Below are 23,685 nucleotides of genomic sequence, written 5' to 3' on the forward strand. Positions count from 1 at the left end.
ATGTGAGGACAAAACATATTTAGATTAGGGTTAAGTTGGTGAAAAAGTTGATCCACGATATGTTTATTAAGTTTGTGTATATTATCAATATTGACCTAATCGGACTAAAATCTTTATAATTTTTGACTTTGAGTTCCAATTGAAGCAAAGTTGATGCGTTGAAAAGTTGACTCAAAATGCTACAACTTTGTATTTCATGAAAACTTTCTAATTCCAATGTTTAGCGGGTCACAGAGGGCCGTAAATACAAGTCTAGAAATCTGTACGTTTTATGGAACCAACTATATGATTTTAGGACTAGTTTCTAGGTCTATTTAATGGCCTTTGGAGTACAAATTTTATAAGAATTTGAGGCAATATTTTTCAGAGAAAAAATATGAAAGGTTATTCCTTCTTATACTAAGAGAGAGAATCTATATGTTTTTGTACTTTTAATTATTTCTATCTTAGAATTTTTGTTATAAATCACAACAACCGAAGCCTATCGAAGTTATGGTAAAAGAGATCAAGTAAAAGAATTGTTCAAGACATTATGGACATGGCTACTGTAGTAGAAGTCAAGTAGGTCGATTGTGTTATGCAAGAGAGGGTTAACTTCAAAGATTTTGTAAGTGTGAACTTTTTGTAATCCTCATATTTTTTTTAATGAAAAGTTGTTAACTTTTTAGACAGTAGTTATGGCTCAAACCGAATATTCCATGACGGGTGGAAACTCCAATGGTCAAGCAAAAGGGGAAAAATTACACTGGTCGCCCATTCCCGCCTTTTTGAATAGAAAAAGAAAAAGTGATAAAAGGATTCAATTTTAAACTTAGGCAAAACCTAAGAACCGCATTCTTGAAATTGAAAACTCAAAAACTAAATCCAAATCACTAAATTTGATTTTTCCCTAAAAATATATAATATTATATATTGGGATTGAATCCCAAATACGCCTTGTTTGGTTTGGCACGTTTTTTGTTTTGTTTTCAAATTCATATTTTTTGATTTTGCAAACAGATTTGGCACAAATTCACAAACTCAAAATTTTGCCCAAAAAATCACGTTTTCTCTTTGAAAACCAAACAGCACATCTGCATCGGTTTCTCAAAAGATCCAAAACAAGGCCATCCAAACAAGGCCTTGTGTTAAATTCCCGAAAACAGTCGAAGAAGCAACAAAATACCAAACATGTCCCCTTCCCATTCTTCCTTCGCATTCAATTCAACGGTGAACGGTGAGGCACACCCTTTCTCCGGTTCAAAGCCAGGGCAATCTCCGCCTCCGGCGAGCATCTAAGCCGGTAAGAACCCTGAGGCACTGAGTTTAAGCTGCCGCGTTTCATTTTCGCGAACTCGTTTGTGACAGTACTACAAGCTACTGTTTTGTATCTCACTGCGCTTGCACTCGCTGAACCCGAGTTAGAGTCGAGGACCGAGTCACGAGTCGTTTGGCCATGATCATCTTCTTCGATCTCTGAAAGGCTCTTACTTCTCGGTTTTTCTGGTAATATCGGTAACTCACAGTTTCCACCACTGTTGGCGGTCTCTAGTTGGTGATGAACCTGCAGTAATTAACATGGATGAGGTAAATTTTGGTGAAAATAAGAGCGACCCAGATAAATAAAATGGTGAAAAATATAAGTGGGAAAATGGACCTTGCAGGAGAGAGAACAATAGAGGAATGGGTCTTGGAGAAAACGGTCACATTTAACACAAACCCTGCCTGAGCATCTCAAGGAGCCGTGGGACATTGGCCTTTGGTTCAAAAATACCACTTTTGCGCTGTTTGTTGTGTATGGCTGTACAATTAAACACAGAGATAATTAACCACCAATATACCTAAAATTTCAATGCAAGATTAATTAAAAGAGAAGGCCTAGGAAATTTAATTAAGGAAAAACTTTAGACTGGTTTGGACAATACTCTTCTAAGGTTTATAAACTTTCAATTCAATTTCTTTTAATTATTTCCTTCTCTTAAGACTTTTATTAAATTTTGTCAAGAATTACACCTGAATTATCAGGAACTCAAAGTATTTTTGAGTTTCTGTAACTGCGATCAAGCGCGATCAAGCATTGTTAATAAGTGCGATCGATCGCACTAACAGAGAATAAATTTTTTTAATAAAAAAATCATGGATCTTTTGAAAATTTTGACAAAATTTAATAGAATATTCTAACGAAAGATAGTAATGAAAAGAAATTGAAAGTTTGATAGTCTTTTTAGTGAAAATTTTTAAACTTCAAAAGGTACTATCAAAATGTGTAAAAATTCAAGAATGCTTAGAAGATTATACTTACTTGAACAAGGGAACAATTCATCACTTGTTGAGCATCTCTCAATCTCATAACATCATGATAAACATACCTTCTTATCTAAACACCAAACAAACATTAAAAAAGAAGAAAAGAAAAACCAATGAATAATCTGAATCCAAGGTTATGCAAATTATGCATTCTTTCTTGTTCTATGAATCGGTTTGAGAGTGGGACCTGTAAGAGAGGGTGAGGGTGGTGAGAAGGCAAGCAATGGGGGCATATGCTGATGCAACATTCCATGCAAAAGATGTTCTTCTCATTCTTCTTTGCAAACTCGTGAGTGATGCATGGGTTGAAGAACTTCTCTCCCAGTAGAATCTGAAGCCAGTGAGGAAATATTGAACTACTTGCACCAACCTGAAAACCAATAAATTATGTCATATAAAATTATAAATCTCAAATCTCAAATCTCAAATCTCAAATAATGTAACTTGAGTTCACCATTTCTTCCCGTAACGAACAGAATGAAGAAAGCAGGGAGCAAGGTACATGTGTAAAAGGGAGGTTATTCTTTCTGAGAAAGAAAGAGAGAGGGGGAAAAAGCAGTCAACTCACTGGGCAACAAGTTATTGGAATTACTGTACTTACCAGTAATTATAGTTGGGGATCATTTATTAAAGCATAGAGCACGAAGCTATACCAGTTAATCTACTTGTAGGTTATATCAAATCTTTTTGCAACTTTAATTCACTACACAAAATGGGTTGGATCTTGTTGTTAACGTGTCCCACTTTGCCAATTCCTGCCAATGCCCCCACCCCTCTATAACATTGGACCCAATACCATGCCCACTTTTTACCACTTCTTGGTGAAAACAGTACAAATTTTCCTTGAGAGTAGGGCATGCTGCTAGGCTGGCTAGCTGGTGCCATCAATTTTTTTTTTTTTCTTCTTTTCTTTTTGGGATTTGTTTTGTTTCCTTTTTCATGGTGCGGTCATCATTTGGTTTCTTTTCTTTTTGGGATTTCTTTTCTTGGCGCGGTCATCCATTTGACTGAAGAGTAATGTTATGAACCATATTTTTTATTATTTTTTTATCTTCTTAAAGTTAATATGATTTTTAAAATTACCATTAGATCAAAATTTAAGTATTATTTATCTAAAATTTAATAGTGATTCACTGATTTTAAAAGTCACATTAACTTTAATAAGATAAAAAGATGGTCCTTAGCATTACTCGTTGGCTATATATTGGTTTTTTTTTTTTTTTTTGAGCACCATTTGGACTGGTTTTGACATATTTCGAAGAAGACGAAAAATTTAGGGGAAACGTTCCATAAGACTTCTGAACTATCACGTATTTTGAAAAGACACTTCAAATTTTAAAAACTCTCAATTTCATTAATCAAATTTTTAATTTGATGCAATTTACCCAATTCTGTCAATTTTTGTCATTAAATCATAACAGAAATTCTTAAAAATACTAAATTACTCTTTAATTTTCGTTTTTTTTTTAAATTAAAATAATTTTTAAAAATGAAGAAAAAAGGGGTCAACTTGTGATTTTTTTTTTATAATAACTTTATTTTTTAAAATTTTTAATTTGAATTTTTTTTTTAAAAAAAAAGGTCAGGGGTACATCGGTTATTTTATCATTTTTCACGTTTAAAAACTGCCGGACGAGGGTACATTGCATTAAATTGAAAGTTCATATCGTGAAATTGAGAGTTTATAAAATTTAGAAGAATTTTTTCAAAACGTGTGAGTTCAAAATCTAAAATGAAGTTTCTTTAGTTTAAAATCTAAAATGAAGTTTCTTCAAAAATTTAATAGGGATCACTGGATGGTATAGTAATTAAGGCCTTGTTTATTAAACAACATGGCAACGGCACTATTCATTTATTTTAAATTTTAAAATAATAATAATAATGATTGGTATAAAAAAAGTGAAAAACTAGTATTAAAAAGTGAAAAAAAAATTGTTTTGTAATAATTCTTTTATTTGAATAGTAGTAATAAGTAAATGATGTAATATAAAAAGTGAGAATGTTTGTTGATTTTTTTTTTTTTTTTTTTTCGAAAAAAATGTGAAATAATATTTAGTGGAATAGTGGTGTTTGTAAACACCACCTTGTCAGGGCCCGCTAAATGTTTTCTGGGGCCTTAGGCGAAACTTTTAAATGGGGCCTTATTTTTTTAATATTTATATATTAATTAAATAATATTTATTTTGATATTATTATTATATTTAGAGTTCTCATTTTTATTAATCCTTACAAAATAAACACAACAATAAAAAAATAAAAATTTATTTTTTAATGAATCGTTACCTCTTTGATACACCTGTTTCAAACAAAACCCACCAAAAAAATTTGACAAAAAGACATACAAAACTCATAAAAAAAATCAAGCACAGAAATAAACATCACAAAAAAAAAAAAAAAAAAAAAATTATTATTATTATTATTATTTTTTTATGAATCCTTACCTCTTTGATACCCATGTTTCTCTCTTTCGCATTGTCTCTCTCTCAATTTATATCTCTCCATCACATTCTGTTTTGAGTGAAACTAAGGAAAGAGAAAAAAGAAGATAAGAGGGGAGGTTGTCGACAATGGAGAAGAAAAGAGAGAAAAAAAAATAAAGGAAAGAAAGTATATGGTTAGGTAGGGTTAAAATGATCATTCAATATCAAATAATTTCGGATGCATAGATAAGCTCTTTTTAAGTATAAGGATATTTGTTTTTCTGGATTAATTGGTCTTATTTTACCATGAGCCTTAATAAATTGGGGCATTTTTTAAATTATTTACTTATCATGATTAGAGGCTTTAAGTTTTTATGAGAAAAAAAATTTAGGCCTAATTTTTTTTAAAAAAAAAAGGTTATTAAAAAACTTTTTTGGGTAATTTTTTTTTTTTAAAAAAAAATTTGGCCTTATTATTCTAGAGGCTCTAAGCGCGCCTCACTCGCGGTCTAACCGGCCTGAACCTAGTCTACGGTTACCAATGGTACAGACACCACCTAATCTACGGCTACCAGAGGCCTATGTATTTGCCCGTTAAAAAAAAACTGACCTACCTAGTGCTCACCAGTCCAGGGGTGGACTAGTCATTGAATGGTGGCGTGAATGACAGTTTTGTATAGGCTGTAGGCCATCCTTTCTTTTCTTTCCCTTCCTTCAATCCCCATCTCAAAAATTTATTCTTCATTGGAGTCTTTGATCCTTTCAGTACTTTTCTCCGATGGATAAACGATTTTCCCGATTTTGGCACTACACTATTTATCTCATTTTCTTTTATTTAATTTTTTAATATCATTTTACCTTTTACACCATATCAATTATTTTTTATTACTATTTAAATAAAAATTTATTATAAAATAAAATTTTTTCATACTAAATATTCTTATTTTTTCACCTTTTTTTTTTTAAAAAAAACTTTCTTACTTTTTTCACATCAATCAATTTTTTGCTACAGTATTTATACTAAATATTCTTATTTTTTTCACTTTTTTTTTTTTTTTTTTTTTTCACATCAATCAATTTTTGTTACAGTATTAAACCAAAACCAAAACAAAATCGTTTATCAAACGAACTTTTAATGCGGCCTCCACAAGACTTTCATTTTGTCATGTCACATAAATTTTATAAATAATTTGGTAATATATTTAGGCCTTGTTTGGTAAACAACGTAAACTTTACAATATACTCTTTATATTTGGTGAGAAAAAAAATGAGTGGAATAATTAATATAGAAAAATAAAAAAAATAGTATTAAAAGGTAAAAAAAATTTGTTTTATAGTAATTTTTTTATTTAAATAATAGTAAAAAGTAAATAATGTGATATAAAAAGTGAAAATATTTTAATGTTATTTTTTTTGAAAAATTAGATAAATAGTATGATAGGATTTGGTATTATTTACCAGACACCACCTTAATTTCTCTATTGTGGTGGCTAGGACTGATTCCTGCATATAGTTGCTAGAATGGATTGTTTGGTTTTGATGGGCATATCAAAAACTTAATTTAAAGAGTTCATATGGACAAAACGGGGGCTCGAAAAAAAATTTAGGAGATTGTGGACACTGGACAAAAAAAAGTTCACCCAATCAGTCGAAAGAAACAAAAATCAAGGCCGAAGAGATATAGATTACAGGTGGGGTAGTAGCAACGGTGGTGTGGCAGCGGCGGGCCAGGCGGTGCCGATGGGCTATGGTTGCGGTGGTTTTTCAATAGAAGGTGAAATTGTCGAACTTGAAGGATTTTAGAGATTAGATCGAGTTTTTTTAGTTGTATTTGGTTTTATTTCTTATAAGTTGACGTGTCACTTTCTTATTGGAGGGCACAAAAGTCTTAGTTTGTATCAAGACTTTATAGAAGTTATTCTTAAAGACTTAGGCCCCATTTGGTTTGCGGAATAGACCCTTGGATTCGACTAGCTAAGTACTAGGTATAGCTAGTCCTTTGTTTGGTAACACTCTATTCCTGAGAATAGTCTAATCCCATAGAATTACTAATCTCATACACACAAGGTTAGCTAAGCCACTTAAAAATGAGTGGCTTAGCTAATCCTTTCCTGTGAAATTAAATTAATTGTGTAAATTGCCACAAAAAACCCCACTTGTGTGATTAAATTTCGTTCTCTCTCTCTTTGATTCTTCTATCTCTCTCTCTCTCTCTCTCTCTCTCTATATATATATATATATATATATCTCCGTTTCTCTTTTCTTCGTCTCTATATTTCGTTCTCTCTCTTTTTTTATCTCTCTTTCTATTTTCTCTTTGATTCTTCTTGTACAATTTTTCTGCAAGTGCAAACGATTTTTTTTTCTTCTCTATGCCATCTCCATTCTCTGTATCGTTTCTCTCTAATTTTCTTCTCTCCGTTTCTCTATTTTTTTTTTTTTTAATTCTGTTTCTTCGCCTCTCATTTTTCTCAGTTTTTTTTTTCTTTGACGGAGAAACAGAATCTGCAAGGTTTTTATAAAATACAAATATATAATATATTTTTTTTATTTCTTTTGATTCTCTGTACATTATCCAACAATTTTTTTTATTTTATTTCAAGATTGAGTTTGATTATGTTTTCTCCAACTATATATTTTTATATATAAATAATTTTGTAGCATAATTGCAAAAAAAAAAACAAAAAAAGGCCACATACCTAACATAATTAAAAACAAAAAAGAGAAAGAAATTATGGTAAAGTTGTTTATGTCTAAAAAAAAAAATAGAATGAAAGTCCTTAATAATATAAATTGTATTTGTATTATAAGGGTATTTTAAGAAATTTGATTACAATATGATTCAATTCACTAACATATTGCATTGTACCAAACGAAGGAATATGATTAGTTTCCTCAAAAAAAAAAAAAAAAAAAAATGATTAGCTAGTCTATTCCAGCGTTATAACCAAACAAAGGAATAAGAATAGCTAATCTATTTCACACTCTTCTATTCCTAGTAGTAGCTAATCCTTTTCCAATGGACTAGACATTCCGCGAACCAAACGAGACCTTAATGTAAGAGTTAAATATGATTTTTTTTTTTTTAAATTTTATAAATAAAATATTAAAATAAATAAATAGGTGGTCTTGAATATATTTTTTTTAATAGGTAAATCTCTTCTCATTCCATAAAAGTTTCAGAACATATATCTCTTACATTACATGGCATCAAACTCCTAAAAATATAGGCAAAAGCTATGTGATTACAGAGTCGTAGATACATTGAAAAATCTAACAATCAAATTGTATTCATGTCTTGGCAGACTAGATCTAAGACATGGGTAGATCATATCCTTACTACAAAAGTTTTATTTAACCGACCGTGAGAGATAAGTCCTCACACTGAAAATTATTTGTCCTCAACTCAAAAGTCAAAACAACATAAATAAACAAAAAAACAAAAAACCCCAAACAACAGCGACAATCTTAGACAAAAGCGCGTGAGATTCACGCGATCCACGCTCCGGCCCATTCGAACCACAATCATTGTGTATGGATCGGAGGGAAAACGCTTGTTGTCTACACTACTCATTGGCACCATGGAAGAAAGTATAATGACATGTATAGAACTTGGACTGGCAACGAAAACGTAGATCTACTTCGAAAATAGCCGATCTAAGAACCCTTAGATAAAACAACAAAACCAAAATATCAGGGAGGAAAAACAAACGGCAAGGTGGAGTAGATGGCCAAAGAGGTGAAAGCTAGGCGTCGCTGCTGAAATCTAAACAAAATATAATTAAAACAAAAACAAAGTAAAAGGAAAATGGAAGAAGAATCCATCATTCATCCTTCCACCCTTTTGGATCGCTCAGGAAAGGGGTTGGGGTCCTTGAATATATATATATATATATTCAAGACCCCCAACCCCCTTTTGAAACAGTTTAATCTCATTTATTGATAAATGGGCATAAAGCTCATACAACATAGAGCAAAGGTTACAAGCGTCAAAGATGACGTATTACATTCCAGACTTATACAAAATCTGTTAACCTATGACTAATTTTCAAATTAAACAGTAGATCTGCGCCAAACAGACTCAAACCAATGTATAGGCAACTCTTATTCCTCTGCTCTTAGTCCTTAGCATTGAGGATAGACAACCCCAAGCTAAAACTTATCATCCTCGACTTGAAAGCCAGGATAACGTTCACATTCACAACCCAAAGGTCTGGACCAAATCAACTATCCCGAAGGGCATCTGGCGGGCAAATCGCGAGAGAGGATTGAACATTATTACAAGCAAAAACAAAACCGATACAGGGAAACAAAACAAGACAGAAAGAAAAAAGAAAAGAAAAAGGGAACGCCATACAAAATTACAGGAAAATAACCAACATAAAAAAGCATACTAAGAGAATGACAGCAGTCGGAAAGAAGAGCCGATCGCGCACTCGTTGGAAATCGAAAACAGAAGGGGGCGTTGGAAGCTCATCGCTGTGGGAGGCACGAGAAAAAGGTCCAACAGAGGACAGTGGGTGGCGGAGTAGGCGTGAAGGAGATCCGCGGCGCACTCAAACGGAGGGAAAAGTTTGAGTGAAACCCTATAAGCATCACCCACAAAAGAGTACCTAAACAAGCATAAACAACAAAACAAAAACAGAAAGAAACAAACACAAACTCTAGCAAAAAAACAAGAAAAAGAGAGAATACAAGAAAATAAAAACAAAGAAACATGAAACTCAAAACAGAAACCACGTCGGGGAGGAAGGTTGCCGGGGGAAAATGGTCAGAATGCGAAGAACCCGAATGAAGCCGAAGAGGATAGGTGGAGGGCGAGCGATGATGTGGATTCGGCAAGGCCAGTAGATTGGGTAAAGAATGGCCGATCCAAAAGCTTGGAGCAAAAAAAGAAGAGGGAAAAGAGACGGAGAGAAAGGAAAAGGAAAAAAATGGCTCAAAGAGTTAGAGGCATCAGATAAATAAGCCAACTCACAAAAAGAAAGAGGACGATAGAAGAAGAGGGAGGAGAGAAGAGGGGGAGGGAAGGAGGGCCGGAGGGGTTCTCCCCCTCCGACGGCCCTCTCTGGTTGAATATATTTTTTCAACTCTCGTTAACAGCAACTTTGTCTTATGTATGGTCCAAGAATAATAATGAGTGTACATAGGCGGTAGGCGCTAATTCTGTGAAGATATTCCACCTTGTGCCCCCATCTTTTCCTGCTCAAGCTTACGTGCCTGAGACGCAGTACTCATCCGAACCGTACATTCTACCTACAAATTAACATATTAACGGTCAGAAAGCCGCCACTCACAAGAAACAAACGACAAAAATTTCCTCTCCCTTTGTGCATTGAAAAATGAAAATAAAATGTTTCTCTTATAAGTTTTTGTCCTTTTATCGATGTCAATTATTTACACTCATTTTGCGAACTCTTCTTTCCATCACGATGAAAAATGGCAATCGCAGGAACACCTTCGACAACAATGCGACAACTGCCCGTGTCACTCGCGTCCCGCCACGTGGCCGTGATCGGAGCTGGCGCCGCCGGTCTCGTAACGGCCCGAGAGCTCCGTCGCGAGGGTTTCAGCGTGGTGGTCTTCGAGCAAGGCGACCAGGTGGGCGGCACCTGGGTCTACACCCCGAGGGTGGAGTCTGATCCTCTCGGGCTCGGCCCCATCCGGGCCACGGTCCACTCGAGCCTCTACCGGTCCCTCCGTACGAACCTCCCCCGCGAGTGCATGGGCTTCCGGGACTATCCGTTCGTCTCACGGGACGACCCGGACCGAGATCCGAGGCGCTTCCCGGGTCACCGAGAGGTCCTCATGTATCTCAAAGACTTCGCGCGCGAGTTTGGGATTGCTGAGTTGGTGCGGCTGGAGACGGAGGTATTGCATGTGGGATTAGTGGAGGACTCGAAATGGAAAGTAATATCAAGAAAGAGTGGCAGCGACGAAGCGGGTGTGGATGAGATTTTTGACGCCGTTGTTGTGTGTAACGGCCACTTCACCGAGCCTCGCGTTGCTGAAATTCCCGGTATTTAAATACTAGTTTCTTGGGTACTCGAATGGGTTTTGTAAATTACTCAGATCAATCGGTTTGATAGTTTTTTTTAATTTTTTTATATTTTTAAAATTTTCAGGCGTTAATAAATGGCCTGGGAAGCAAATTCATAGCCACAATTATCGTGTTCCAGAGCCTTTTCAAGATCAAGTATGTGCCAGGTTTCTATCTGATATGTCGTTTTTTTTTTTTTTTTTTGGATAGTGAACAAGTATGCTTTTTGACAGATTGTAGTTTTGATAGGGAGTTCAGCAAGTGGAGCTGATATTTCTCGTGAGATAGCTGCTGTTGCCAAAGAAGTACATATTGCTGCTAGAACATTTGTCGATGGAACATTGGGAAAGCAGGCTGGCTATGATAACCTGTGGCTTCATCCTATGGTAAGTTGGTGACAATTGGGTGGCTATTATGACAAATTATTCAAGTAATTTCGCTGTGATTCTGGGTAAAGTTGATCTAAACTGCTAATCTTAATTATAATTTGACGCAGATAGAAAGTGTCTGTGAAGATGGTACTGTATATTTCCTAGACGGTAGCTTTATCCTTGCTGATGCCATTCTTCATTGCACAGGGTACGCTGAAAACTCCATTATTTGGCCTTAGTTTTTCATCTAGGACATAAATTCTCTTTGGAGAAAGTTTCATATTGAATGTAAAATTTGCGCTTGAACCCAAGATGAGAGACACTGAATGATAATTAAATGTTTTGGATATGTTTGTTAAAATGGCTGGGAGAGTGGGCTCTAAGAATGTTTTGTGTTTTTGGGTTCTAACAATCAAAAGCCTCTCTGTTTTGAAGGTACAAGTATGATTTTCCTTTTCTTGAAACGGATGGCTATGTGACTGTGGATGACAACCGTGTGGGGCCACTGTACAAGCACATTTTTCCACCAGTCTTGGCCCCATGGCTTTCCTTTGTTGGTTTACCGTGCAAGGTTTATCCCTACTTATCATATATAGTATGCCCTTGTTTGTTTTGGTTGGATATATATTTTGATGTAATTAGTTGATGGGGTTGGTGCCAGGTTATCCCTTTCCGCATGTTTGAATTACAAAGCAAGTGGATAGCTGGTGTCTTGTCTAACCGACTGATGCTTCCATCACAACAAGAGATGATGGAAGATGTTGAAGCTTTCTACTCATCGCTCGAAGTTTCTGGCACGCCTAAGCGATACACTCACAACTTGGTTGATTATCAGGTATATATTTTCCCAAACCAGGAGCCTAACATGGTCTATTTTGATGTTTGTTACCTAGTTTTCTGGGCTCACATGATCAAGTATGGTGGTTAATGGCTCATTTTCAATGTGTTGTTAAAGAGAATAAGTTTTATAATGACCGGAAACAAATCAAGTCTTTTTGTGCTCTCTAATGAAAAAATGATACATCGGTGTGAAATGCAAAAAACTGAAAGAAAAGAAAAAATGAAAACAGTAGATTATTTGCTATTCTCTTTTACAATCATCTTCTGCAATTAAAGTCTTGCCTAAGGCTTGTTTCTCCTTGGCTATAGAAACTAAAGCACTTCCAATCTCCCAAAAAATGTAAGTAGCTATTCCTTAAAGAGCACGTTTGGTGGGATCCAGGCCCTTATTGCCAAGGAAAAATTTCTAAATTTGTGCAAAATCTGTTGAAAAAATTTCCTAAATACATTAAAATCGCAAAAATACACCACAAATTTGACCAAAAACACAATAATTGGGACCGACAGTACCAAAATTTTAAAAAATTTAACTTATCTCGTTACAAATCATATGTACCAGCCCAAAGGAAGGAAATAAATAGGGAGAAAAAAAAATGGAGCCCTAAAATTCACGGTCTATATTGAGTAAGAGAGAAACAAGGGGCTGGATTCCACCTAATGTACTCTTTAAGGAACAACTACTCACAATTTTTGGGAGATTGACTGAAGATATTGTAGAAGAGAATTGCAAATAATCTAGTGTTTTCGGTTTTTTCAATAGTTGTATTGTATGCTGACGTGTCATTTTCTCATTGGAGGGCCTAGGTCCCTATAAAAGTTATTCTCGTTCCTAAATGGTCCTGAAGTGGCACAATGAAAGAACATACCAGATATCTGGCATTTACTAAAATTTACCTTGATTCATGGTAAGAGACCAGCTAAGTTGGAGAAGGAGAGATGTTTTTGGCCTTTTACTAAAATTTATCTTGTTCTGATTTGTTTATAATAATTTGGTCATGCTCAAAAAGAATTTTGGGTGTCACTTTGCAGTTCGAGTACAATGATTGGCTTGCCTCTCAGTGTGGATGCCCTGGAGATGAAGAATGGAGAAAAGAAATGTTTTACTCATGTGTCAAGAACCTATTTGCTCGACCTGAGTCTTACCGTGACGAATGGGAAGATCATCACTTGCTTTTGCAAGCTCATGAGGATTTCGTGGAGTACACCTCGAATGGTGTTAGTAACAGATGTCTCCCTCAGTAATCATGCTTTAAGACTCGTTTTGTTTTTTCTCTTTTGTGGTGCATTCTGCTAAACCTTAGAAACTAATCAAGATTGAAAAAAACATTATCGCACCGGCCGGGGAATTGAATCCGGGTCTGTACTGTGGCAGGGTAGTATTCTACCACTAGACCACTGGTGCCTTGTTTTTACTTTGTCAGACAGATCTGTTTTATTACATATAAGGGATAAATACCAAAAAAGACAATAACATGATGACATTTGTATTCGTCTCTTTACCCCCTTTAATTATAGAGCAGTCTTAATTATAATATTCATTTGATATGATGCCGTGTTTGTCAATAATGGTTCATTAGAATGGGGCATTTTGAGAGGAATTGAATGAAAAAATTAGTTGAAATCAACCACTCTTGTTTCATGATTTTTTCAAGGATCTAACTTATGTGCTATAGTTTTTTACTACAACACCTGCTGTAAAACCAACCAACGGAGCAGACGTACACAATGGTTTCTTTTTTGGTTATATGTCGTCGTCTTTGCTACACTTAAAATGTCTGAAACATAAGCTAACTTATGTGGTTTAAGGGGCAGGGGAACATCTCTTTTCAAGGAAACAGAGATAGAAAGGGCCAACTCATTCCCATAACAACAACAACCTCTGAACGCAGAACATGTAATTTTTCACTGTGAGATAGAATGAATCTGAGAGATTGAATGATCTGGGATTTCTTTTATTTTGAGAAATTTTCTTGTTTCTCGGAGGAAAATATGATATTTTATTGTGTTTTTTTATTCTCTGGCATGAAGTTACCTCATTATTGCAAGGAAACTGCTGCTTTTGCTATCAGGTTTTTCTGGATTGTGCATGCTCCAAAAAACCTTTATTGCGTTGCATCTGATAGAAGAAGACACTTGAATGATTCTGTTAGAAACTGGATTGCTGAACCTCCTGCAGAAGAAACCATAATTGCTGAAGGTAAATGCTAGGAACTATATACAAAAATTGTGCATGTTAGTTTTTTACTTGTATACAATCTGTGTTTCAATTTTAGTTAGATCTGAGAGAAACTTGCTTAAAGTTTGGTTGATCTTGTCTGTCTTGTTTATGAAAGATTCCGTTGGGAATTGGATTTCTGTTAGGATGGCTGGTTGTCATCAGATTATTATGTACATTTGTGCCAATTAATATAAGAGTAATACGATTTGTAACGACCTAGGAAAAAACACTAGGTATCAATCTAAAAAAATTAGTCAATTTGGAATTTTTCTAAAATACCTTATAAAGCTCAATTTCACTTAGTAACTAGGCAATGTGAAATTTAACATTCATGACTATCTTTATAAATCACTCATTTTATGTGGGTTACTCCCATCTTCTCAATATGGGACCCGAGTGTTAACTACTAGTCACATGATTTTGTAAATTTTGGGATATGTTTCTTGTCTGAAAGTGTTTTACATTTATTACCCTTAAGGCAATCTTTGGCAATGACAATATGGCCACCATTTATGGGATCAGAAGTCTTTTTTTCTTACAAAATAGTTGTGTCTGCACTGCATGATTGCAGGTAGAGATAAGTACAATCAGGTGCGGAACCCCCAAAATTTTTATTTTGTACTTTTGCCCCCCCCCCCCCACCCCCCCCCCCTTGCGGGAAAACTATGATTGCTAGTTCCGCCCTGAATACGGTAATATTTTAAATTCTGAACACAATAGAGTTTAGGGCCATTTCTAGACGACACAGTCCTATAATGTCCGATCTTTATAGTTAATAGCTTTTATAGGGCTGATGGCTCAGGTAGATGAGGTTAAGGTAAGAGACATGCTTCTGCAGATGGCTCAGACTTGAGGGGCTGCATTTGCTGGAGTCACCAGAGGCTCTGAAAGTGAAGGTGGCTGAGGCTATGGCCGCTAAAAATAGTTCAATACAATCCAATCCCTCAAAAATCAAATTACTAATTTTGTCCCTGTACTAAACCAGCTCATTCGGTTGTTTATGAGGTCAGTTTGGACTTTCTATTTTTTTAAGAAATTACAAAGGAGAAAAGGGAAGGGGAGAAATACGTCATCCATCTCAAAAAATGGATGGCCCTGCTCCATTTGAAATTTGGCTCTTTAGTCAAGAATTAGGCCGCCATGAAATGTTGTTTAAAGCAGCAATCCAAAGGTGGATATGCTTGTAGTGTACGAACTTGAAAACTTGTACAGAAAAAGAACACTAGAAGTCTAGAACTACCTAGATGGGAGCTACTTGAGCGGAGCAATACCACGATATCCAAACAGATAGGTAACTGATGATGAAGGTGTAGGGAATACCGCATTTGAGTCTGCAACTGAATTTGTGAATCTCCATATATAAAAAGAGGGTACTATTTATAAATATTCAGAGGAGAAATAACGAGGAAAGGGTACTATTTATAGAGATTCAGAGGAGTAATAACGAGGAATCAATTAACCTTACGCGTGACAAAAATAAAGTCGGATTGGGGTGGCAGCAACACGTGCATGCACGTGCGAAAGTAGAGACCGTCATTGGAGGTGGAGGAGGCCAGTGAGGGAGGATGGGTGGCTCGTGGGTGGAGAAGGGGAGGAAAACACAATAAATCTGACTTTCAAATTGCATGAAAAAGTGAATAAGGAAAAAAAATATAGAGAGGTGGGGCAGATTTCCTCCCTTTTTTAAGTGGACAACAGCAAAGGAAACAAATCAGAATTTGGTAGGGGAGAAACAGCATAGGGACAAGAGAAACAAAAGTGCTCTCTCATCTCTGGAAACTCTCATAGAGACTTAGCTATTGAAACTCGTCTTGAGTAATGTTATAAGTCTTCTTACAGTTATTTCAAATGTGATGTGACTTTTAAAATTACCGTTGAATTTGAGATGTGATTTATTGACTTTTGATCTATTGGTGATTTTAAAAGTCACATCATATTTTGAATAACTCTAGAAATACTAATATCATTACTCAATTTTGATTCCTACAAGTTGTAACCACTAACCACCCTTTTGGGTTTTGGCTCCTTCTCTTTATAGAAAACCCAAAGCATGCTGGGGTCTTTCTTGTACGTGGATTTCTCTCTTCCTTAATTTTCTACTCTTACCACCTACCAAGCCAACCACATGGTTACACTCTTTACATTTCTGAAAATTTATTGCTTGTAGTTCAAACGAGTAATTCTAGGTGGCTTACTTATGTCCTACTTGTGTCCCATTAAGAATGATGTGGCTATTAAAACCACTATTGAACTTGTGATTAATCATTATTGAATTTTGGTCAAAGTGTGATTTTAATAGCCACAATGCTTAGTAGGACACAAGTAGACCACCTAGAATTACTCAGTTTAAATGCTTTGATTAATTCAACTTCAACTGAGTTTTGATAAGGCCCGCTAGATTTAATTTCCGTTGGGCCAGTACTGTGACCCAAGGGAAGACCCACATGATTTAGCTCTTTTTAGGCTACCACCGGAGCCCAAGCCCACAAAGAAAAAGGCCTGAAATCATCCAAATTAGCTTAGGTTGGAACGGCCGCCATACCCCTTACTTCGCAGCCCTCCACTACTGATCCATCCTTATTTATTATTGTAGGGCCTAGGGTTAAGGGGCTACTGGAAATGACAACTATTTAACAATCATATAATCCTAACAAAAGGCCGCCACACCCTTCACTTCGCAGCCCTTCACTACTGATCCATCCTTATTTATTATTGCAGGGCCTATGGTTAAAGGGCTACTAGAAATGACAACTATTTAACAATCATATAATCCTAACAAAAGTTAGTGAGCAAATCATTTCAAACCCCCATAATACCACCAAATCCTTTGACAGGTCCCAACTACCATCCTCCAAGAGTCATAGCATTAAAAGGGCTAGATTTGTCATTCTCATCATTTTCTATCTTAGACACGCCTTCTAGTCCCCTCTTAATTTTTAAGAGAAATTTCACTTAACTCTCTTAAATTATCGCCACTTTTACAATTACTTCCATAAACTTAAAAAATCTAAATTTAGTGTATCTATATTTCAATTTCATCATTCCTTTAAATCCTGTCAAAATTCCTAAAATACCCATTTTTTTTTTAAAAAAAATAATAATAATTTTTTCAAAGATTCAAGCGTGGATATTTTTGAAAATTCCATTAAATCCTGACCAACGACTAAATCCTTATAATTTTTTTTCCCTAAAAAAATGGGTATTTTAGAAATTTTGGCACTCTTCTATTAGGATTTAACTTCCTAATAGATGAATGAAATTGAAAAAAATTGAAAGATAGATACACTAAATTGAAAATTTTTAAAGTTTAAAGAGATAATTACAGATGAAAGTTTAGGAGGATTAAATGAAGTTTTCCCTAATTTTTATCTCTCTTATTATGGACAGGAAAAAAAAAAAAAATCTTTTTTTCTGGTTTAAGATTTTTTTTTAAGAATAAAATTTAATGAAAACAAGTTCCAAAAACTAATATTTGGGAGCACCTATCTCCATTTGAGAAGTTAGTTTTTATTCCCTCCTATTTCTGACTTAAATTTTATGATGACACCTAAATAAAATATAAGTGTTTAAAATAATGGAGAATTGTTAATTTAGTGCAACGACATTGAATTCCATCAACTTCGAATATATTATTTCCATATTAGGTTGATTATGTTTCCATAGAAAAATATTCAACATTTTTTTTTTTTTTTAAGAAATGCTATATATATATATATATATATATATATATATATTTTTGTATTTGGTCCATCTAATCTTACAAATTAACCATTATATTTGTAGACTTATGGGGACTGTACATAAGTCAATGGAGGACTCTACAAATCTATGTATTTAACGGTTGATCTATTGAATTTGTAGGAGAATATTGACTAAATATGGAGAACTTATTGACCCCCTAGCATTTTTTTTTTTTTACTGGAATATTCACCATTTAGGTTAGGTTTTGTGATTTCAAAAAGTAGCGATTTTAAAATATGCGATTTGAAAACACAAATTTTAAAAATGTAATTAAGCGTTTGGCAAACTCGCAGTTTGGCCTTTAAAATCACAATTTAGCCTTTAAAATTGTGCTTTTTCCAAAAAAACACTTCCTTACCTTCAATCTAAAAACACAGATTTTTTACATTTTCAAATTGCAATTTGTTTAAAATGCAATCCCATACAATTTATTTTTGGCGATTTGGTTTAAAATCATCATTTTTGTTTATGAAATCGCAATGCCAAATGCACCCTTAATTGTAATCAAATTTTAGTATTCTTGGATTTCTTCACCTACTTCAATTATCTTATAAATAGGCGTCGAAATTCTGTTTATTTTCTCTCTTTACTTCCGGTTTTCTTTTCCTAGTTTATACTACTCATAAATTTCTACATGGTATCATAGCCATTTTACTGTGAAATCCAACATTCTCTTTCAATTTTTCAGCGTTCTTCACAACGGTGCCTCCTCCGGAGATCCTACGAGCAACTTTTAAACCTGTTCATCAGCTATTCTCCTTGGATCTCTGCCTTCTATTCGTTATTTCAAATTAATGACCACATGAATCAAAATTTTGGATTCCGATCTACATAACTCTGTCAAAATTAGCAAAAATGAACACCTAACACGCCTTCAATTGCCATTGAAGTTTCTATGAGCCATTCTATGTGCCACATGCGCCACTAGAGTCCTCGACATGCTTAATCGCATCGGTGACGCAACTCCTCTACAAGTCCAGGTAACCGACCTAAGCAGTTTTGTGAATGCATGAGTGGGATTCGAGTCACTAGATCTAATACCGGGGTCAAGTGGGCTCACTTCGTATGCAAGTCGGATTTGGGTTGTCAATTCCATAATCGGCCAAAGTGGACCCATGTTGGCCTTATTCTCTGGCCGTTGTTGTAACGCCTTCAAAATTAATTAACTAGGGTAATTAATTCTAAGTGTTACCCGTAGCGTCCTTAATTTGATTAAATGCTAATTAATAGGAAATGAAATGCTAATTAATAGGAAATGAAATGCTACATGTTAGAACAATTTCCAGTACAGCGTGAGCTATACGTTCTTCGAGGCGTGCTAGATTTGGAATATGCTTGTGATTCTCCCTGATTGCTGCAAAATAGCAAGAGCGTCAAAAGATTCGCCTAAGTCAGCTTCTTGGGAAAGAACAATTTGATGAACAAAGCTCAATAATTCAGTCTAATAGAGTATTATTGAATATGAGAGAGATCCCTTTATACCTTGGTGTAAGGGCCAATTTATAGGTTAAGGAGTGGAGTTAGACTTGGACTTGGTGTAAGGGCCAAACTCTTAGACTTGGACTAAGAGTTTGAATTGGACTTGGGGTCCTACTTCAATTATGCTTGGAGTAGGATTGTTGTGTTAAATTCTTCAAAGAGTTCTAATTGGACCTTGATTGAGACTCCTACTCCAATGATGCTTTCCTTGTGGGCCTGACATAGGCCTTGAAGCCCAAAATCTAATGGGTTGATTGAGTGAAAATATTCTTAACAATAACCCTTTAATTCCCTTATCCGAATCACTTGGATAATGGGAATTTAACCTAAGTCCCTGGATCATCCTAGACTCATGCCTTCCTTGGAGTGCATCTCAGAGTTGCTTTAAACGTCTTGGACTTTGACAGCCGGAGTTTCTCGTCATTGCTGCAATTCAATGCGCCAGACCGAGGGTTAAATACCCCCCAACTTTCTTCTTTGACCGAGGGTTAAATCCAACCCTTCCTTTAGGACTCAGTTGAAGAACCAAGTATTCTCCTTTATCCATAAACTTGCAAGCCTGTAAACCTTTCTCCTGAAATAAAAAATCCTATAAACATCATTAATACATATACCCCCCATGACTGGGTATGTAAACCGGGGGGGAAACCCTACCCTTCTTACCAAACTTAGCTAAACAACTAAGTGCATACCTTTACTTATGAACCGGGAGTCAAGCCCGACCTTACTTACTGGACTTAGCTAAACAGCTAAGTGCATACCTTTACCTATGAATCAAGAGTCAAACCCGACCTTACTTACCAGACTTGGCTAAATAGCCAAGCTCAAACCTTTACCTGTGAACTGTGAGTTAAACCTGACCTTACCTACCAGACTTAGCTAAACAGCCAAGCTCAAACCTTTACATGTGTTTCCTTCCTCGGGATTGCGTGGCCCAGGGTTTCCTCTTGCCGTTAGGGGTGGCCTGGCCCTTCTTGTTTTTCCTAAGGGTTTTCTCCATGTAGCCTTTTCTTTTCTCAAGGTTTTCTCCCTAGTTTTCCTCATGGTTTTTTCCTTATAGCCTACTTTTTCCTCAGGGTTTTCTCCCTATATCGTTGTTTTTCCTTAGGGTTTTCTCCCTGATTTTTCCTTAGGGTTTTCTCCCTATAGCCTTGTTTTTCCTAGTGTTTTCTCCCAAAATCCTTGTTTTTCCTAGTGTTTTCTCCCTATTCTGGGGGTTGCTTCATGTCTCCTTGTTGCCGGGGATGAGTCTTTTTTTTTTTACCTAGTTGTCTTCCGTTAATTGTTTTTAGCCCAAGGTTGTCTCCTTTGTTTTACTAGGCTGTCTCCCGTTAATTGTTTTTAGCCCAAGGTTGTCTCCTTTTTTTTACTAGGCTATCTCCCGTTAATTGTTTTTATCCAAGGTTTTCTCCTTGTCTCCTGTAAAATAAAATCTTGTCCTCAAGCCCGACAGTCAATTGACCGGGGACCCTCTAACGTTCAAGTCCGTATTAACAAAGAACATTAACATAGTTGATGAAAATATAAGTGAAGAGGGAAAAATACGTGGAGATACTATTGATAGTATTTCTTCGGGTGCTCTACATTCTGTGGTCTTGACAGTAATTTGCCATTTGCTGCATGTAGGTGATAAGTGCCTTGCCTTTGTCCTTAATACTGTGTGTCTAACTCATTGTTTTGGTCTTACCCCCGAGTGTTTCCGAAGTTTGATGATTGCAAGTTTTCGAGCTTTTGGACCTCGGTGTTTCCCTTTCGAATCTTGGCCTTTTGAGTTGGTCCTGAGCCAAATCTCCAACTTCGTTATCTTTTGAATTTGGGGTCTCCTTTTTAGAATCTCCACTTTGGAGTCCATATGCTCGAGATTATTCTTGTCTCTGGAGTTGACTCACTGTCTTCTCCTCTTTTCTTTTTCTTCTTTCTTCTTCCTTCTTTTCTTTTCTCCTATGGCCAGCCACTCTTCCACATTTTTTCTTCTTCTTTTCTTTTCTTTTCTCCATCTCTCCTACGGCCATCCTTTTTTTTTTTTTTTTTTTTTTCCTTCTATCCTTCGGCCAACCCCCCCCCCCCCCCCCTCCTCCCCTCCCCTTTTTTTTTCTTCCTTCCATTCCAAATTTGATTGATTTTCCGTGTTTAGATCTTCTCCCACCTGGAAAGTTGACAATCACCTCAACATGTGTTCACCACCATGATGGTTTTTTTTTTTTTTTTTTTTTTTTTTTTTTTTTAATTATGAGAAACGAAATAATCATCTCCACAGATGGCGCCAAACTGTTAGAACAGTTTTCGGTATGGCGTGAGATACACGTTCTTCGAGGCATGCTAGATTTAGAATACGCTTGTGATACTCTCTAATGGGTGCAAAATAGCAATAGCGTCAAAAGATCCGCCAACGTCTATGCCGAGGAAACTCTGATACCTAAATTAGTTCCTTGGAGAAGAGCAATTTGATGACAAACCTCAATAATTCAGTCTAATGGAGTATTATTGAATATGAGAGAGATCCCTTTATACCTTGCTGCATTAGCCTTTTTATAGGCTAAGGAGTGGAGTTAGACTTGGACCATGTCTCATTCTTCAACTTGATGTGGGAGTACTAAGAGTTTGAATTGGACCTGGGGTCCTACTTCAATTATGCTTGGAGTATTACTGTTGTGTTAGATTCTTCAAAGAGTTCTAATTGGACCTGGATTGAGACTCCTACTCCAATGGTGCTCTCTTTGTGGACCTGACATAGGCCTTGAAGCCCAAAATCTGATGTGCTGGTTGAGTGAAAATATTCCCAACAGTTACCCCCCAATTCTTTTATCCTATGCACTTAGATAATGGGAATTTAACCTAAGTCCCGGGATCATCCGAGACTCATGTCTTCCTTGGATCGCATCTCGGAGTTGCTTTAAATGTCTTGGACTATGATAGTGGAGTTTCTCGTCATTGCTACAATTCAATGTGCCAATTTGATTTCCAAGAGATATTTTTTCTTTAAATACCCCCCAACTTTCTTCTTTGACTAAGGGTTAAATCCAACCCTTCTTTCAGGACTCGATTGAAGAACCAAGTATTCTCCTTTGTTAGGTTTTAGGTTGGCCTAATGTGTTGCAAAATACTACCTAAATTAATAGATAATATTTAGTACGTTTTAACTTGCAAGTGCACAATATCAAAACAATAGTATAGTGCAGCAAGTACGAGGTCGATTCCACGAGGATTGCGATTTTGTTTTGAATTAATTAAAATATCAAATTGTCACATATTTGATATTGTGAAAAAGAAATAAAAAGATAATAAAGTTAAATGAAAGGTAAAGGCAGAGCTTTGATATCCACTACTAATCATACTTAGATAATATAATAATATGCCAATGCTTTGATCATGTTATGCATATCTAATGTTTGTCAACCTAAGAGCATGGCGTATACTCCTAAGGTTATAGATTTCCTTAAGCAACGAGTTAGACATGGTGTATACTCTAACTTTTTTCTTTTTTAAGGGATTTAGCATGGTATATACTAAGTTGTTCCTTAGGAAAGCATATGTTCTATGGAAATCGACAAACACATGAGGCCTAGGGCATGGCATATACTCCCGGCTTCCCATGTTGATTAATCCAAGAATTGCGGTGTGGATTCTTTTGTTACTTATGTTAAACCCAGGACTCGACCATCCAAATTGATTTAACTAACTAGTCCATACCACATGCATATGTTGATCATGTACACACATATGAGAAATTCATGCAAGTAGGCATTAATCAGGTTAAATAGCACAACAAGATCATCACAAGGGCGCTAATATTAAAATATTAACTAAACATAATTAGCGCTTCAATCTAGCCATACTAATTAAATTAGCTATACATAAAATTGATGTTAAACATCTTCATAAAATAAAAGGAAAGAAAAGAAAAGAATAAACCTGAGACTTGAACCTCAAGAGCTCCTATTCTTCTCCTTACCAAGTATATCTATTCTAGAGGCTTAAGGGCCTATTTATAGGTTTTAGAAATCCTTGACAAAGTAGTAAACCTAGAGATTTCATAGGGTTTTGAGACCTATTACAATTGGGAGTTGGAAAACCTTAATATGGAAAGAGGGACATTCTGGCCGCCACTTGATGTGTCTCCTGCGCACGGGTGAGATCGATCGCAGCCCGTGTGCGCTTGATCGCAGGTCTGCGATCGATCCTTCTTCTGTCATGCGCTCGGTCGCTCCTGGCCTGATTTGTACTGTGTCCTCTCGGGTACTGCACTCGATCGCAGGTACCTTGTGATCGATCGCAGTATCAAGGAGCTCC

At 35.8% G+C, this 23,685-nt stretch overlaps 2 protein-coding genes across 3 annotated transcripts; one reads left to right on the forward strand and one right to left on the reverse strand.

The window, feature by feature from the left end:
• Positions 1–1,181: 1,181 nt before the first annotated feature.
• Positions 1,182–7,412, reverse strand: LOC132174032 (protein RGF1 INDUCIBLE TRANSCRIPTION FACTOR 1-like). The gene is made up of 5 exons (XM_088515009.1): positions 7,402–7,412; positions 2,474–2,642; positions 2,282–2,356; positions 1,637–1,780; positions 1,182–1,543 (listed from the first exon to the last, which is right to left on the reverse strand). The coding sequence occupies exons 1-5, from the start codon at positions 7,410–7,412 to the stop codon at positions 1,199–1,201; spliced, it is 744 nt and encodes a 247-aa protein (XP_088371135.1). The 3' UTR covers positions 1,182–1,198.
• A 2,690-nt stretch (positions 7,413–10,102) lies between these two features.
• On the forward strand, positions 10,103–13,446 carry LOC132173700 (flavin-containing monooxygenase FMO GS-OX-like 3). 2 transcript variants are annotated; one of them, XM_059585274.2, is made up of 7 exons: positions 10,103–10,725; positions 10,832–10,902; positions 10,980–11,132; positions 11,243–11,325; positions 11,553–11,688; positions 11,779–11,952; positions 12,987–13,446. In XM_059585274.2, exons 1-7 carry the CDS (start codon positions 10,146–10,148, stop codon positions 13,197–13,199), a joined length of 1,410 nt encoding a protein of 469 aa, XP_059441257.2. In that variant the 5' UTR covers positions 10,103–10,145; the 3' UTR covers positions 13,200–13,446. The 2 variants fall into 2 exon arrangements, with proteins under 2 accessions (XP_059441257.2, XP_059441258.2); XM_059585275.2 differs by having other exon boundaries at positions 12,965–13,087.
• Positions 13,447–23,685: the final 10,239 nt, after the last annotated feature.

Source organism: Corylus avellana, chromosome 3, assembly GCF_965113065.1.
Source record: "Corylus avellana chromosome 3, dhCorAvel1.hap1.2, whole genome shotgun sequence".
Classification (NCBI taxonomy): Eukaryota; Viridiplantae; Streptophyta; class Magnoliopsida; order Fagales; family Betulaceae; genus Corylus; species Corylus avellana.

What these genes read in the sequence shown, in the direction of transcription:
- LOC132174032 (XM_088515009.1), bottom strand. An exon ending in ACCCTCACCCTCTCTTACAG is followed by an intron (nt 2,357 to 2,473) that starts GTCCCACTCTCA and finishes TTTGGTGTTTAG; the next exon opens with ATAAGAAGGTATGTTTATCA. An exon ending in ATTGTTCTCTCTCCTGCAAG is followed by an intron (nt 1,544 to 1,636) that starts GTCCATTTTCCC and finishes TAATTACTGCAG; the next exon opens with GTTCATCACCAACTAGAGAC.
- LOC132173700 (XM_059585274.2), top strand. Translation starts at nt 10,146, where the DNA reads ATGGCAATCGCAGGAACACCTTCGACAACAATGCGACAACTGCCCGTG. An exon ending in TTGTTGGTTTACCGTGCAAG is followed by an intron (nt 11,689 to 11,778) that starts GTTTATCCCTAC and finishes GGTTGGTGCCAG; the next exon opens with GTTATCCCTTTCCGCATGTT. An exon ending in ACAACTTGGTTGATTATCAG is followed by an intron (nt 11,953 to 12,986) that starts GTATATATTTTC and finishes GTCACTTTGCAG; the next exon opens with TTCGAGTACAATGATTGGCT.